The sequence below is a fragment of the Euprymna scolopes genome, chromosome 20, assembly GCF_053919585.1.
Source record: "Euprymna scolopes isolate OS-2025 chromosome 20, ASM5391958v1, whole genome shotgun sequence".
NCBI classification, from domain to species: Eukaryota; Metazoa; Mollusca; class Cephalopoda; order Sepiida; family Sepiolidae; genus Euprymna; species Euprymna scolopes.
Window position 1 is genome coordinate 86604732 of NC_136501.1, and position 19293 is coordinate 86624024.

A 19293-nucleotide genomic window follows, 5' to 3' on the forward strand; every position below is an offset into this window, starting at 1 on the left:
AAATGGTAAAATCTAGTGAAGAGTGCTCAATAAATAAATAAATAAATAAAACTACAGGTCATATTCACAAAGTGTACACCCCAACCTTCCCCGAAATGTAGATCACACCCAAATATTTTATAAAAACCGAAGTAATCTTGAAACCCGTTTCAATATCAATTCTTTTTTGGTCTGATGAAGTGTTATCCCTGAATTGGGATTCCACCGAAATATATATGCACATATGTAACCAATAGTTTAAATAATAAACGGACTATATATATATATATATATATATATATATATATATATATATATATATATATATATATATATAGAGAGAGAGAGAGAGAGAGAGAGAGAGAGAGAGAGAGAGAGAAATTGATTGATATATAAAGAGGGGTTGAAATATAAGAGATAGGTAGAGATATAAGAGAGAAATGAGGGAATATAATACAGAATGAAGGGGAAATATGAGAAAGAGTGGGGGACATAAGAGAGCAAGAGAGATAGAGAGAGAGAAAGAGAGAGAAAGAGATGAGAAGGAAATGGAGAGAGAAAGAGGATTTATACCTTTTTCGTGCAAGAATCTAATATTTCTAAATCTGTGTGGTTCTCATCATGTCTGACCTTTGACCTGTACAACAAATCTGTTAAAGAGAAAGAAACATTTTTTTAATAATCGATAAATCAAAAGAATTTTTGTAGTGATAGGAAAGTTCGATTTCTTACAAGAATCAATTGAATTCAATTTTTTGGAATCCTAGGATTCGGTGCTGGGCTTTATATCTTCCAATTCCACTATGCTGATTTGCAGTTGTTAGAATCGGATTAACTAATTTTAAAAATAAAATGCAACAAAGTACATTATTATATGAGGAACGTTCAATAAGTAATGCCCCTAATCCACTTCCAGTTATCTGATCTAGCTGAAATTTTACATGTTCAATGATTTATATCTCTGTAGGTTATGTGGCAATTTATAGCTCGGAAGTATTTGTGGTTTCTGATTTACATGTATTTAAACTGAGTCAGGTGTGAAAAAAAAAACGCCTGTTGAGTATCGCACAGTGGTCTTGTTTTTGTATTTGAAAGGATACACACAACAGGAGACTTTTGATGAAATGAAAGAAACGTATCGTAATGATGTCCACTATATAACCCTGTAAAACGCTGGCATTGTGAATTCAAACATGACAGATATTTGTGAAAGCAGCTCCCAGAATGCCATGCCCTTTTGCCATTAAGAAGGCATCTTTCAGTCAAGCTTAGTCTGCCATTTTGGAAAATCAAAGTTGGTGAGGTGCATTACTTATTGAACGCTCTTTGTATTGCCGATAACACAGCACAACTATAACAAATGAAAATTGGTTAGTCTAAAGTCAAGTTTTGTTTTTCAGCTAAAATTCGATTTAGATCTGAGTTTGAAAATCTGAAAAGATAACTGCATTGTGTTAGATATTAAAAATTCAAATCACCTTTCTGATTATGGTGTATGTGACCAATCCTTCTTTTCCTCCGAAGCAAATTGAAAATTTGAGTCATTTGAATCTCATTTTCTTAATTTTGTATTTCTCTATAAGAAATATGATGAGAATAATACTTTAATATTTTATCATTATTCTTTGATTTTTTCTTTTGTGGTTTTTGTTCAATGAATAAGCTTATAGAATCAATTTTAAAGGTTTTTAACAGGAGAATCAAATATCAAATGAATGATGAAATAATCCATACAAAAATATATATAGAGAGAGGTAGGCCTTGAAACGTTGCATATTCTCTCCTGACATTATGTGGAGGTTGGAATGAAATAATATAAATAAAGTTAAAACAGCCGATAAACACGATAAGCACGAAAGTAACCCTACTGACAAATTCAGAGTTACTTCCCTTCTTTTTAATGATACCTCTATAAAAAATAAAATTAGTATATTTTATTGTTCTTAATGATCCACCAAAGGAAAACTGAGAAACCAAAATCAAATCTATTTTGTAAGAAGAAAGTTGTCGATAAAAATTGATGTGAGATCTCATTCCCCCCCCCCCGCTCGTCAAACACCAACCACAATGATGTATCTTTATTATTATTGGTTCACAAGGAGCTTTCACACAGGTCTTCAGAGATCTGCATGTGTTCCCTGGAAGCTGAGTGGCAACAAGTCTCCCCAGGTTTCCAGTACTCTCCACCTCTTTCGATAACATTTGCAAATAAATTTGCATTATCACAACAGCTGCTTGCCATTGATTTCTCGTTGGTGGCACTTATTGGTCTTTGCTGGAACTTGAGTGGCAATAAGCCTCCCCAAGGTCCCAGTTCTCTTTGCACTTATTCGGCTGAGGTCTGGTCAGTTCATCGGTCGTTCTTCCCTCCTTGACTATTTGGTTATTTGGTCTCGCTATTTTTTTTGGGGGGGGGGCAGTAATGTGGCAATGGGGATAGGGTTGGGTTAGAGAACTTATAGATATGCGGTTTCAGTGTTCTTGGTTTCATGTAGTGTTTTATGTTTTGCCTTTGCAGCATATTATTTCTAAGCGAAACTGGAATAAGGCCGACCCCCAAGATCGCCATGGGCATGGAATATGTGCCTACATTAAAGATGGCTTCCCGTGTGGCAGGGATATCTCTAGAGAAGATCCTAATTTACCCTATATGTGCTTTTGTGTTGCACTTGCTAACACCACTGCATTTATATTTGCCCTCTATTGGCCCCACAACAGCGGAGTTACTATCTTTAAGAGCATATCTGAGAAAATAGACCACATCCTGTCTGCACATCCCTCGGCTAACATCCACAGCTGTGGTGACTTCAACGTCCATAACGTGGAATGGCTGACCCATTCAAATAAGACAGACAATGAGGGGAGGTTTTGTCATGATTTTGCCATTGCTTATGACCTCACTCAGATTGTTCGCGAACCCACCCGTGTGCCCGATACACCTGGGCAATATACAAGCCTTCTAGATCTTTTTCTCTCAACTTCCCCTGAGCTATGTTCATGTTCCGTTCATTCTCCTCTAGGATCCTCTGACCACTCTGTTGTATCAGTTAAGATAAAAACGAAATGTAAGAAGTCCCCAGATGTACCCCTCCACCGTACTGTATACCAATACTCTATGGCTGACTGGGATAGCTTCCGTACATTCATATCTGATTTACCTCTGCACTCCATGTTTAAAAAGAAAGTGTCCTCTATAGTATCAGATCTGACCGAATGGTTAATTGTAGGCATAGACCAATTCATACTATCTAAAAAATTCCAACAAAAACCTAACAGCCAGCTATGGTTCTCCCCAGAATGTGCTGCTACTATCGCGCACAGAAATCACTTTTTCCATAACTACCAACGTAATAGATGCACTGAGATTAAAGCTGCTTTCAGGACTGCCAGCAATCACTGTAAAACAGTAATAAAAAATGCAAGAGAGCTATATGCCCAGTCTGTTAAATCCAAGGTAGCTGATCAGTGGCTTGGTTCCCACCAGTTTTGGCAAATAACAAATAGGATCCTGAACAGAAGTGTGCGTTCTATCCCAACCATTATCAATGGACCAGAGGTCATCTCGTCAGCATCAGACAAGGCCAAACTATTTGCAAAGAACTTTGCAGCTAATTCTACCCTATGTGACGAAGGCTATCAACTCCCCATATTTCCTCCTATAACACAGAACACGCTAGGTAACATACAAATATCCGTGCATGAGGTCGCCAAGCTAATCAAGAACCTTGATTCCAGTAAAGCAACTGGCCCTGACGGCATCCCAATTATAGTGCTAAAAAAGCTTCAACCAGAACTTGCTCCCATACTTACGAAACTGTTTAAACGCTGCCTTAAGGAGAAGTGCTTTCCGACTCCCTGGAAAACCTCATCAGTTTGCCCTGTATTTAAGAATTCAGGTGAAAAGTCATCTCCCTCTCAGTACAGACTAATAAGTCTCCTGTGTGTTATGAGTAAGTTGCTGGAATCCATATTAAATAGAGAAATAGTCAACCACCTCAGCAGAAACAACCTTCTTAGTGACACACAATATGGTTTCCGTTCTGCAAGATCTACAGCTGATGTTATATCTCACAGGATTAGTGAATCTCTTGACAAAGGCTTCCTTTCTAGGGAAATTGCTCTTGACATATCAAAGGCCTTCGACAAGTTATGGCATAAAGGCCTACTTCACAAGATCTCCAGCTACGGTATAACTGGAAATATTCTCAATCATTAAATTATTTCTCTCCGATAGGCTCATAAGAGTAGTGGTTGATGGACAAAAATCAGAGGCCTGCAGTATTAATGCTGGAGTCCCTCAAGGGTCAATCCTGGGCCCAACTCTCTTCCTGATCTACATCAATGACCTCCCTAAACACAAATCATTCGTTGACATCTATGCTGATGACACGACCATCTACGGCAACACATCAAAGGCTGTAAATGACAAAGTTCTCTCTGATTCTCTCTCCTCTGATCTCGAGCGCGTGGTTCAGTGGTGGAAGACGTGGCTGGTTACCTTTAATGCATCTAAAACCAAACTCCTATCCTTACATCATCAACGCTCTGATCCCCAGCTGGCATCAATTGGGATGGATGGCTCTCGTCTGGGAGAGGTCCCGTGTTTTGACAAGCTTCTGGGTTTGACCATTACTCCTGATCTGAAATGGAACACGTACATCAAGTCTGTTGCCAAGGTTGCTGGAAAGATGGTGGGATCCTTCTACCGCTCAAGAAGATATCTCACTACTGATGCAATTCTCTATCTATATAAAAGCCAAGTACGTCCAAGGATGGAATACTGTTGCCATATCTGGGCAGGAGCTGCTAAAAACAGCCTATCCTGTCTTGACAGAGTACAAAATAGTCTTCGTAGCTTAGTGGGGGATGCCCTTTTCTCTACCCTGCAACCTCTCTCCCACAGAAGAGACGTTGCGAGCCTATCCTTGTTTTATCGTTATTTCCATAGCAGGTGCTCGTCTGAACTCCAATCTCTGGTCCCCAGTCGCCAATCTTTCATGAAAAACACCCATCTAGCTGAATCCACTGTGAAAAATTTCCCCCACTTTATCTGTGCCTAAATCAACATGCGGATTCCATGAACAAAGCTTCTTTCTTAGAACTGCACGCCTGTGGAGCTCTGTTCCGTCTGCCTGCTTCCCACCTGACTACAACTTGGATGTGTTCAAGTCCAACGTTAACAAATTCCTAATGAACCGCCCCCTTAAGTAAACACTTCATCAAATCTCCACACTGACGTACTGTACTTGCAATAACCCTTATCCCTGAGTGGCTTCCGGGCCTTGATAAGTGGTGACCACCGTGTAAAAAAAAAAGAAAAGAAAAAAAAAGCAGTTTGTCTGGCCCACGCTTTTTGTTCCTGTCTGTTAGTTTCCACATTCAAGGGTTTTTCTTAATATTTCAGCTGTTTTCATGATTGTTGTTCGTTGTATTTTTCCAGTCATACCTTTGATTCCAATTTATCCCATTCTTTTTCAAAGTTTTTCTGGATTGTTCCTAGTACTCCTACTATTATAGGTATCAGCTCTCTGGCTAGCTCTATGTATTTGGTCCGTTTCTCCTTTTCTTTGATATTCACCCTGTGGTCAGCTGGAACAGAAAAGTCTACGATTTGACAGGATTTCTTTTTCTTCTTAATTATTACGACATCCGGTCTTCTTGCTTGGATGGGTTTATCAGTTTGTAAGTCCATGTCCCATTACGACTTTGTGATTCTCGTTTTCAAATACTGTTGCTGGCTTATGTTTGTACCACTTATCTTTGCGTTCGAGATGCAGTTGTTTGCATAATTCCCAGTGTACTACCCTTCCCATTTGGTAGTGTCTGTTCTTGTATTCCTTTTGGGCCAGTTTGCTGCATTCACTTATTATATGGTTTACCGTCTCATCTCTTTGTTCACAGAGTCTGCATTTGCTGTTTACTTGTGTTTTATCGATCTTTGCTTTGATGTGGTTGGTTCTTATCGAGTGTCATGTGCTGCAGTTATTGTTGTTATTATTGTTGTTGTCATTATTATTATTATCATTATTGCTATTATTATTGCTGTCATTATTATCGTTATTATTATTGTTATTATTATTATTTTTTTGTTATTGTTATTATTATGGTTATTGTTCTTCTTATTATTGTTATTATAATTATTGTTATCATTATTGTTATTAATGCTGTTATTATTATTGTTATTATTATTGTTATTATTATTATTGTTATTATTATTGTTATTATTATTATTTTTGTTGTTGTTATTATTGTTGTTGTTGTTATTCTTGTTGCTGTCTTATCTTTCATCTTCACTTTTGCCCATGGTGTTGTCTCCCACATTGGCAGCTGCTCAAGAGATGCACTGGTTCACAAGTATAAAAAAATAAACAACTAAAAATAAAAACGTGAGAGAAACAAAACTGCAACATATTTTGTCATGCTCTGGGTGCATTTGTGACACTATCACGAGAAACAATCCTCTGAACGCTAAGGTTCACATCTGTATCCTCTGTTGATGATGTGGTCGTCAGTACCATCAGCTCATCACGATCTGCTTTAAGCGACAACTAGCGTTCAACTGTCAAACTTTCACCCAACCTTAATTGTCGCAAACCTAAGACTGTTTGTTAACTATCCCGGTTGTAAACTGTCGCAAAACTCATTGCCACTCCCAAAACTCACCGTAAACTAACTTCCATTTTCCGATCATTTCATCCCAAATCACTTGATTAACAATCCTATTTTAGGTTCCTTTGTGTGTCTTCCCTATGTGCCTAATCAACTTCTTTTACCTTTATTACTGATAAACTTACTTCACCTTTTCATGTCATATTTTTTCCCTCTTTTTTTAATTCCTAACACTTGTTGGGGAAACATCGATAGTATTATACCTAGAAAGAGACTAACTTTACTTTATATATTAAGTCAAATTAAAAATCAATTGATTCCACTTACCGACGTTGGAGTTATATTCGCCAATAAACCTTTTGGTAAGAAAGCGAACCGTCACAGCTGAAAATAGTAAAAAAATAAATCATATTTCAATCAAAATAAAAGATTAATTTATCAATAGAATCGTTTATTCAATGCAAAATCCATGCAAGATGCAATATGTAGAAAGGCTTCATTGGTTTTAAGATATTCTTCAATAGCTTGAAGAAGAATTCATCCATACATTATAACCACATGCTGCTTTGCCTAATAGGGATCACTGACCCTAACGTCATGGATTTTTTCTCTTTTCTGGCCATGTTGTTCGAGTCTCAAAGGTTTCTTACTAACTCGAGCCCACGTTATAATTTAACGAGAATAGAAAGTGGATGCTGGGTTTACTTTTATCTTGCTTTCCTTATTTTGTTCTTTAATCCTAATTTTTCATAAGTGATGTTTCTGACAAAGAGAGAAGAATTGCTGTTTCTGGGCCAGAATTTATTCCATCTAACACTTATCGTTGACAAGATTTTGATCTTCAAGTAGTATTTTTTAGTTCTTGCATCAAGTGGCTTCATTTATTGACAGGAGCGATTTTCGATAAAAAGAAACAACAAAGATAAACCCAAAACTCACAACTTCTGTCAGCTGTAATTGTTGTCAAACGTCGCAAACCCAAGACTGTTCATAATTATCTTTGATTAGTGGTATTTACTGATATTTATATGGCGTGGGAGGAACTTTTCTCTCAGAGGAAATCTACTAATACAACCGCTCATGAAGAACTTGGAATAAATGTAGCAATATACATTTGCACGATGAACCGGAATTAATTTATATTTATAGTGTTTTCATTGGCTAATCAGAATAAATTTGACCAATCGTAGCGTTTTTTCTTATAAATTATCTAGTTATTAATGACAGGAAAAGTGTAGTAGAAGTTTACGATGAATAATTGACCATTTTTTTTGTAGTTTAAAAGGTAGATTTCAAAAGCAAACAATAACAAATCGTCTGAAATAAACAGTCTTTTACGTTTTTAGCTTCCGAAATTACTTTCATAATAATTTGGTTAAATAATTAATTTAATAACTAAATATAATTTTATAATTAAATCCAACTTTCAAAAACCAATTAAAAATGAAAATAAATATACACCGACTGCCGGAGAACTGTGGGTAAGTGCAATTAGTTGTCTATCATGCCATGTAGTATTTGTTTACCTGTTATAGACAACTTGAATGTTAAACTTTTAGCTTTATTTTCTTGTGTTACTATCGATTCCCCTTCCCCCTCCCTTCACTCCTCACATTAAAAATCGGCCTTGTGCCTAATTTGCTCGGTGGGGGAGCAAATAAATACCTTCTTGTGTTACTATCGATACCCCCCCCCCATTTCTAAGCATTGGGAAGAATTAGTGCATTAAGTAATGATCGTTTGATGTGAATACATTTTTGATGCAAACAGTTTATCTGCTTTTTCTTTCACTGTTGGATTTATTTATTTTAAAAAAAATTTTATTCGGAATACGTGAGATGAGGATTTATATTAGTTGGTATATTCGGACTACTGTTCTCATCTTTGATGCCATTCTCACAAATCGATGTAACTCCCAGCCTTTTTATGTGCGCGTCTTGTCGAACTTGTGAATCTTTATGACGAACTCGAGAATCTGTAAAGAATTTCGAATGGGATCTTTCATTTAATCCACGGCGGTAGCTTGCTCTCATTCCATCAACAATTGAGGTTGCTTGCTCTCATTCCATTGAGCAATAAGTAATTATATTCATAGTAGTATTGGGACGATTAATCAGTTCATGTTAATGATGAAATGATAAATATTTATTGATTTTAAATTACTATTAAAACCAAAATATATAGTTCGCCTCCCTTCAATTGTACAGGGTGGAACGATAAAAGTGTCGCCTAAAGAAAACAACAGTACAGCTTTATTTTAAAAACTTTTATTCAAAAAAAATCAATTCACGTAACTTGATTATGTAATAGAGCTGACATCTATTCAATGTAGCCGCTTTCAGCCTTAATCATCGCCTCGATAGGGGTTCGGAACTGGGAGCATGGTTTTCCACAAACGTCGGTGGGAGCTCGGCGAATAATCGGTGGATGGCGGCGATCAGGCTGGCTTTTGTGTTGTGGGAGGTCATGTTGGTGATGTTCTCGAATACGATCAAACGAAGTAGTCCAGCTGGTTCATGTCGGGGAGGAGGGAGGCAAGTGAGAGAAGGGTACAAAGTCGTAGCAGCACTCCTTCTGAAGTCAAATCTGGGTCTCTTTGGACTTGTGGACTGGCGCCGAGTCCTGCTGCCACACACAGGGTCTGCCAGTGGTCACTTAATTGCACCAGGGAATCTCCACACTCTTCAGCACATTAAAGTACACTTTAGTGTTGACTTTCAAGCCAACTTCGGAGATGTGAGGTGGCATGATGCGTCGTTCACTTGAAACCATATCAAAGACCATAACCGTAGCGGAAACTTTGTTTTCATCACCCTGGGCACATCCCTGTTATTCGTGGCAATCCAGCGATGCATTTTGAGGGTGGTGGTAACGGTTCTGTTATCATAACTTTGATGGGTAGAGAGCATAAGTTGTACAGCAGTGCATCTCTGATCTCGTTCGTTGAACATTGTGCCAATTTCAGACATGATGGAAGGTTCTTTTCGCTTTTGGGATTTGTACGCAACTGGTCAACTAGTAGATGGTCTGCAAAAAAAAAAAAAAAAAAAGAAAAAAAAAAGAAAAAAAAAGAAAAGGAAAACGGTTTTCATTAAACGGAAAATGAATCATGTCGTCTTTTCTATGACGACAATTTTATCGTTCCACCCTGTATTTTTTACGTTTGCGAAAATACATGTACATATTACATGGGGTTTTGCGTGAATCCAACCCCTGAGCAATTCTATATTTAGAAATTTTAAAAGAATCGGCATCAGTAATTGCATCGGAATCGAGAACTTAGAATAGACTTGGAAATTGCATTGGAATCGGGAAAAATATTGGAATCGTCTCATCATTAATTCTTAGTATCGCCCATATCGAGGATTGAACCTCCAACCTTTAGAAGCCTGTCACTTAGAACTGATAATTACTGAACACTTTTATTTGCTGCAACACGGGTGCTTGCGTGGATTAAATAAATTATTCCGTTTGGATTCCGTTGGAAATTCGTTATTGATTCCGGAGTTCAACAATACTGACCTGAAGAAGGTCGAAAATTACATCGACCGAAACGTTGTGAGAATAACATCCAAAACGAGAACAATAGTTCAAATAATACAAATAATTAAAATTATCAATATTCATCTAAAAAATTATAAAATATGTTTGATGGATATGAAAACGAATTTATTTATTTATTTTTATTTTTCATGTAAAAGTTACCTAAACTTGCGCAAGGTTCGCCAGTGCGCAATAATTAAGAAACACAATAATTGCCCCCCTGAAACAATAATTATAGTGAAAAGCGGACGTGGAAGTCGGACAAAACAGGTCACATATTGTTTGCCTGTCAACAACTCGGATCTAATTCCATGTTCGTTCTTTATCTGACCGAGTCATGAGATTCTTTGGCACTTTGTCAATCACTTGACGCATCCAAATGATTTGTCCCCTTTTTTTTTCAAACTTAACGAGTCCATCCTTATCGAATGATCTGTTTCATAATTTTTTCAGAACTAAGGATAGTGTTTGTTAAGATAAACTCGACAAATCAATTTTTTTTTTTTGAATATCGTTTTAAGCAAAAATATTATGTACTTAATTGCCATGTCGGAAATAGCAATATATCCAAAAATTACGAAAAATCATCGAGTAAAGCAAATGCTATAGTGATTAAAAAAAAAGTCTATCACTATAGACAACAAATATTGCAGCCATGACACAAGTAATCTAAAATATTCCGTCCGGAGTTATGTCTCCTCCGTTTAAACTTCTACCGTCTAATTACTAAAACAATATTACGTACTTACTTGTCATGTCGAAAATATTAATATATCCAAAAATTACTAAAACTTATCGAGTAGAAAGTTGGTTATACTTAAAAACAATTTTTACGAAAAATTGGGTAACATCGCATTTTTCTCGATAAGTTTTAATAATTTTTGGATATATTAATATTTTCGACATGACAATTAAGTACGTGATATTGTTTTTGCTTAAAACGAAATATTTAAAAAAATCGATTTGTCGACTGTATCTTAACAAACACTCTAAGACATCTAAGATGACTGAAAGAAATGCTGCGAATAGCAAAGAAGGACTCATATTATTAGAGAATTTTATTTCTTCCTACAAACAAGTTGTTTTACGTGTGAGAATCCAGTCTACCCCACTATTTAACAATAACTAGAAGGAATATGAAGATGGATTGGTAATCCAATAGGAATTGATTCGTTTCATTATTAAAAAAAAAACGAATTAATTCCTATTGGATTACCATATATATAAGAGAGTGTTACTTCACGTTATGTGAAAAAATTCCATAATCTACCAGAGTGCTTGACTTACAATTAGCGAACACACACACACACACACACACACACACACACACACACACACACACACACACACACACACACACACACACACACATATATATAGTGGAAATGGTAATTAATAAAAAATGAAGACAGTGCTCAATACTGTTTTAGAGCAAATATGCGTTTTATTTTTTATTACCGTATCTTTCTGTTAAGTTACATTATTGTTTCAGCTACTTGGCCATCTTTTTGGCCGTCTGTAGCTTCCTCAGACTTTTACAGAAACCGTTTCTGTAAAAGTCTGAGGAAGCTACAGACGGCCAAAAAAAACGGCCGAGTAGCTGAAACAATAATGTAACTTAACAGAAAGATACGGTAATAAAAAATAAAACGTATATATATATATATATATATATATATATATATATATATATATATATATATATGTTAGTGCAATTAATCAGAATCGGGAATCGTGACATTTGAGGGGTTCGGAATCGCTACCAGAATCGAAACAATTTGTGCCTATTTTCCGATGCCAAAACAATTCTTTTGGTGGTCTTATTTATTTTGTTTAAAACAAAATCTCCCATATATCCTGGTATAATGATAAAATAGTAAGTATTTATTGATTTTAACCTACGAATCTGAGAAAATATCTGCACATTTAACATGTGGTTTTACGGTAATTGGGAAAGATAACTTTGTAGTTAAATATTTAAAGATTTATAGAGAATCGGAATCGAGAATTTTGTAAGGAATCGATAATTGCGATTCAGGAAAAATATTGGAATCATCCCATCACTAATCTATCTATCTATCTCTATATCTATCTATTTATCCCCCCCCCTCACACACACACACACACACACACACACACACACACACACATATATATAATTAGGGTATATATATTTAACATTTCATTTAGAAAGACTTACTTTTCAAAATACAAAATTATTGTTTGAAACACAAAATATTCTTTCTAAACGAAATTTTAAATATATAAACCCTAATTATTTATCTAGTATATTGAGCACTTTTATTTAGCTGGATTATCTTATATAAATATTACCTTCAATAATATTTTGTAAGACTTAAAACTACTAAATTCACTGATCGGTAATCTTATTCATTTCATTACCTGGAAGTATATATATATATATATATATATATATATATATATATATATATATATATATATATATATATATATTCCATAGTCGCTACACTGAAAATGCTAATGTTTCTGTGTTTCGGATAATTTTGACAAGAACCAAAAGTCCTCGTCAGGCGATATAATAAAGCTTTTGTGCCACTGAAGAAGTCCCAGTCTGGTTCCCAGATAAAAGAAATGAAATATATTTTTATTTCTATAAAAATAAAATGTTAAATTTAAAAGGGAAGGGTAGTAGGCTAAATTATATTAAAAATGCTTATCTTGGCATTTGTTTCCAGTCGTCCTATACATGCACTTCACTTGCCACTGGTATTTAATAATGTCGACTCAGGAGAGGTGTGGCTGGAGATTGCGCTCCTCCTGCCACAAAAATTTCATGCGCAGGCACCCCTTCGTGGGTATCTATAGTCTGTCAAAGACTGAAGGTGGCTGTATATATATATATATATATATATATATATATATATATATATATATATATATATATATATATATATATATATATGTATATATATAATGTATATGTATATATATATATATACATGTGTATATATATATGTATATATATATAATGTACTAGCAATCGGTGCCCGGCGTTGCCCAGGTGTTTTGAGGTTAATGCTGAGAAAAAAAAAAAACGGTCAATTTTTTAAAACTTTGACCCCTATTATGACCTCTTAACATTTATTGTTTAGGGATCAAGTAAAGTTAATAAGTTAGATCCATGTCCAAGGAATCTATATCTAAAATATCAAGTGTTTACTGTTTAGACCCAGAATTGTAGGAGGAGTTTGGTAGAGTTCTCAAAGGTCAAATCGTTGAATATTGACCACTTAATCGCCAAATTTCTGTCGAAAACCTATCACATCGATTTTCCCAAATCGCGAATTTGGCCCTTTTTTAAAGCAGTTTGGCCTTCAAAATTTCTGTTTGGCCTTTTTCTTCACCGATGTAATCTGGAGACGCAACGGGAATTTTCGGCAAAAAAATGTTGTTACTATGCACATCTATGTAATGAAATACAATTTGTGGCAAAATTTCAGGAAAAACTAATGGATGGTTATCTCGCAATAGTCCGGACAATTCGCTAAATTATCTCGTCAAAACCATAAATCTCGAATTTTTGTGCATTTTTTTTTTTGGGGGGGGGGTGCTACTTTGGCATAATAGTGTCCATTTAATAGTATTTTCTTGTAAAAATAAAAAAATAAGGAAAATTACCAAAAAAAACAAACAAGAACAACAAAAGTGTGCCGTATTTTTAAAAGTTTTATTGCGTTGTTTTTATTTGCTTTTTTTATTTCATCGGTGAAGAAAATGGCCAAACAGAAATTTTGAAGGCCAAACTGCTTAAAAAAAAGGCCAAATTCGCGAAATTTGGCCTTCAAAATTTCTGTTTGGCCATTTTCTTCACCGATGAAATAAAAAAAGCAAATAAAAATAACGCATTAAAACTTTTAAAAATACGGCACACTTTTGTTGTTCTTGTTTGTTTTTTTGGTAATTTTCCTTATTTTTTTATTTTTTCAAGATAATACTATTAAATGGACACTATTATGCTAAATTAGCCCCCCCCCAAAAAAAAATGCACAAAAAAACGAGTGAACGCGCGTATTTTTTTTTTTTAGTTTAGTTTCATAATGGCGGCCGTGGTGTCGGAGGTTCGATTGTTAGATTGTAAGTTAGTTTCGTATTTTTTTAAGTTGTAAATCGCAAGTTAGAAAAAAATTAAACCCTTCCAAGATGGACAATAAATCAAGCCATAATATTTTATGGTAAAGGTAAGAGCCTACGAACCATAGTTTTTTAGGAGATGTGATTATTGGATTAACCAATCAGAAATCGTCTGTGGCACACACATCTCTGTTTTTATAGATATATAGATATAGATAGATAGATATAGATATAGAAGATATAGATAGATATAGATATGTATATATATATACATGTATATATATATGTATATATATATATATGTATGTATATATATATATATATATATATATATATATATATATATATACCTAAGATAAAGAAGAAGAAATATATATATATATATATATATATATATATATATATATATATATATATATATATATATATATAAAATCTCTAATAATAATAATTGCACAGTGCATCAGCCGGTGACATTGACTATGCTGAAATCTTGCTCGAATCTGATTCTGCTAAAGCCCAGAAATGTCTCAAGTGTGCCAAAAGATAGAATAAGAAAGCAGAAATGACACTCTGATGGGAATGATAGATAATGATAACGTTCAAAAGGAGGGGGATAGATTACGTAATAGTGGTGAGAGTTCCAGTGCAGAAATAACGGATGATGAATTAAATTTGATGAATAGACCGAAAGAATTAATGAGAAATAGTAAAAAAGGAAAGATTTTTAATTCTAAAAATTTTGAACAGACAAAGTTAAGGAATGCAACGAATAAAATGAACAGGGTAATGAATAAGGTGTCACTGGAGAGCATGTCAGAGACATTTTTCAGGCAGGAACTGTGTTGTTTGGTGAGATAGTAGGAACGAAACAACCAAAAATGAAACAAAAAAAAAAAAGAACCATATTGGAGAAGGGGAATTGAAGGGAGTCTGAAGAAATAAAAAAAAATCTAGTTCGAATGCTGGCATGGTTTAAAGGAGAGTGGAAAGAATGCAAACAATGAGAAAAAGAAGAACTGGATAGACATACAAAGTGAAAGCCAAGAGGTTTTATACGACTATGGAAGAGATAAAGCAGCAGATTATGGCAAAAGCTTCCAAGATTAAGAGGCATAACAGAATCCAGCAGTTTAACGACAAGTTATTCAAAACAAGCCAAGTTTTTGTTAGACATCTGGAAGGAGGTGAAAGCAAAACAATGGCTCCTAACTCTTAAGAAAGTTTTGGTCAAGATTGACTCCCCACAAGGTTGATGCTGACTGGATCGCTAGAGTAAGTGAAAGACGAAGCGCAGAAACAAGAGGACATCCACATTTCTATTGAAGATTTGAGGAAACAAATGAAGTGCATGCCTAAGTGGAAAGGACTATGACTTGATGATATTCATGGGTAATAGTTGTCATAGGAATTTATGAAAGGTTTTCTGTTTCTCTGGATGATTGTGTCAGATTGTGCCAGATACCAGAACGGCTTGTAGTGGGAAAAACTATTTTAATAATGAAAGATCCTGCTAAAGGGCCAGATCTTGAAAATTATAGACCAATTGTTTGAACTTGCTTTGGAAGACACTGACAGGGATAATCAGTTCCAAAATACATGGCCATCTTGAAGTAAATGGTTCACTACCAGTGGAATAAAAAGGCGGAAGGAAAAGGTGTTTAGGAACAAACGACCAACTATCGATTGAAAAATGTATTTTAAAGAACTGCAAAAGGAGAAAAACAAACTTGAATGTTGCTTGGATAGATTACAAGAAAACTTATGATATGTTGCCACATTCGTGGGTACTCAGGACGTTTAAAATGGTAGAGATGGCTTAAAATATAATTGGGTTCAACATCAGACGAGGTATTTTCCAAGGAAATTCCTTCTCGCCACTTCTATTCATAATAGCACTCATACCATTGACACATGTACAGAGACGAAGATGCGATATCACTTTGAGAAGAATGTACCTAAGATCAGCCACATGTTATTTATGGACGATCTGAAATTATTTGGAAAAACAGACAAGGAAATTGGCTCTCTGGTTCAAACTGTACTGCAGTGGAGTGAAGACATAAATATGGAGTTTGGAATTTCCAAACATGCAGTAGTTAGTTTTAAACGAGGGAAGAGGGGAGCCATGAAAGGCATCATTTTGGCAAATGGTAAAAGATTAGGAGATCCTGGTGCAAAAGGCTACAAGTACCTGGTGGTGCTTAAACTTGATATGATGCTTTGCAATGAAATAAAAGAGAAAACGAAAGAGTTGTATATGAGGAGACTCAAACTGCTCCTGAAATCTAGACTAAATGGTAGGAACCTGTTCTCAAACATCAATTCATGCTGTAATTCAATACAGTGCAACGTTTGTAGGATGGACATAGGAAGAAATGAAAAAGCTGGATAGAGACACACGGAAAATGTTAGTCAAATTTCTAATGTACCCAGGCTGTATATCACAAGGAAGAAAGGAGTAAGAAGGCTTATTGCGATTGAGGAATGTGTCAGGGGAGAGCTTAGAAAGGTTCACCATTATTGGCTAACAGTCATGAAGTGTTACTCGCAGCAGTGGTGCAAGAGGAAGAGCTAGATAAAGATTCATTGGAAGATAAGAATTACAAAGAAAGAATCTAAGCAGAAAAGTTGGCGGAGTTAGTAAGAATAAAACTTCATGGTCAGTTTGAACAAGATACTAAGGCACAAAAATGTCAAGACACAGAATTTTCTGTCTAAAGGTAACTTGAAAAGAAAAACAGAAAATCTTAAATTTGCCACTAAATACAAATGCGATAAATAAAAAACATCTATGGGAAGGACTGTTCTGATAAGTGAACGTTGTTGTGGCATATCTCTTGAAACAGTGTCATGCATCGTTAGTGCGTGTTCTATACTTGCTCACAAAGAGTACAAACGTTGACATGACAAAGTTTGTACAAATATGTACTGAAGTTTGTGCCAAAAGTTTGGAATTCATGTGACGGACAAATGGTTCCAAAATCACCCAGAAAGGATAATGGAAAATGAGGACGTTAAGATTCTGGGATTTCATTTCAGTATGACCGAGACCTAACTCGCAGGAAACCGGATATTGTAGTTGTGAACAAAAAGACCAGTGAATGCCAAATTATTGATGTAGCTTGCTCGAACAACATCAACTTAACAGGCAAGGAGAATGAGAAAGTACGGAACTATCAGAAATTGAGGGTGGCGATTGCTAGGTTGTGAAATAAGAAAACTTTGATCGTGCCAATCATCATAGATAGCTCAATTCCTGATGATCTTATGAAACATCTGAACACCTTGGAAATCTGATACAACATCACCGTACTCCAGAAGTCAGTTCTGCTTAGCTCAGAAAAATCCTACGCCAAGTGATTTCCCTCTAATTGACCCTTTGACTATCCTTACTAGTTTTGGTGCAAAGCCCACTTTTGATGGGGGAGGGAAAAATGGTGTAAAACATCGCAACACTGAAGTTAAGTGAACAATAATAATCTATATATTATTGTTTGTTTTTTTCATAGTCTGTACGTTACGCTTTGAAAAAAGACAAATACAATTTTTGAAGGCAAGACTGCTTAAAAAAAAACCAATTTTGCTTAAAAAAAGGCAAATCTAGCAATCCTTGACCCGAATATGAGAGTGACCTCCCTTTGATTTAGCCTCGTTACCGAATATCATTATAAACACATTGTAATGGTGTGAGAAAAGAACTCATAGTAATTGCGATGTGCTGTGGTTCTTTACTGAAGAAACAAGTCAGCACAATGTTATGAACAAAAAGGGAACATTGGAAAGAAGCAGGACAAATAAAAACATTGTCCCTCAAGAGAGGCTCGACTGAATGAGTAAATAAAAATTGTCTTTTACAATGTGATTTTATCATTCGTATTGAACTATGTAGCACAATATTACTTTCTGAGTATTTATTAGTACTTATAAATTTATCTCATAAAGTAAAATGGACACTACTTTCATACGAATCTTAATAAACTCAGATTTGCAGCATCTAAAAACTAATTTCGTGCACTATCCAGAAAAGCAGCTTTATCAAAACATATTTGTTGATTAAATATATTTCTCATTCCGTAGAATTTTCATGGGCCCTAATAATAATAATAATAATAATAATAATAATAATAATAATAATAATAATAATAATACGAAGAATAAGAAGGAGGAGGATGATGATATAGTTTAAGAAAAACACGGAAAATCTCCCCTTGCTAAATACAAGTCGACCGGCAATAACTTTTATGGACCTCCATCTACCTGCTTCCCACTGCAGCACGAGTTAGAATTAGGTTTAAAATGGTGCCAAGGTGAACCGCGGTTTGTATGACAACTGGCTACCCACCTTTATAAACCTAATCCGTAATTACCCCCCTTGAAAAGGTAATAACTTTTAAACATGTTTCACTGCGCTCACTCAGCGTTTAAGCTTTTATTTGCCGAGTGAATCAGGGCATTTAAGTTATTATTGAAGTCACAAATGTTTATTTTTGTGGAGACGTCGACCGGTTCTGTTGAAAATCCGAATAAAAGGGAATGACCCTTAAGGAAACGATATTGTTTGATTCTTTGAACAGGGGCCTCTCCCCCTTTTTATGAGGACAACTTGAGTTGGATCCCTAGGAGAGACACACAAAAGCAAATAGATATACACAACTCCAATAATCATGGCGTCTCAGATATTTAAAGTGTCGCCTGGACACGGAAATAAATGATTCGAATTACTTAAATAAACCGTTGTACATCCTCCATAAAAATATGCCTCACCAGTGTTTGCACTAATCTTTATATAAAATTAAAAGTGTATTTGTCTATCTCTTACGGTGAAAAATATGACATCAGTTTCGGAAAGTGGGAGTGAGGAATCAACGCCTCCGGGGGGGGGGGGCGCTCTGATCTGAAAAAAAAATCCTGTAAGCATTCTTCTGCAAGTGCGCCTCAGGCGATTAACAAGCATCCGGCTTTTATCGTGTCCAGCATGCCTCATTAGCAGGTATGTTGGATCTTTTTGATTTTTCTTTCTTCTCAGCCCGCAGTACACAAGGACGT

The 19293-nt window shown here is 35.4% G+C and overlaps 1 protein-coding gene across 1 annotated transcript in view; it reads right to left on the reverse strand.

Moving 5' to 3' along the window:
- Positions 1-19293, reverse strand: part of LOC145241527 (ras-related and estrogen-regulated growth inhibitor-like protein) — a 75080-nt gene that overhangs the window by 24920 nt on the left and 30867 nt on the right. Inside the window, exons 2-3 of the mRNA XM_080104571.1 lie at positions 6916-6972; positions 553-629 (exon numbers count right to left, since the gene is read on the reverse strand). Of these exons, the coding sequence (XP_079960697.1) occupies positions 553-629; positions 6916-6972 (134 nt within the window). The remainder of the gene's footprint in view (positions 1-552; positions 630-6915; positions 6973-19293) is intronic.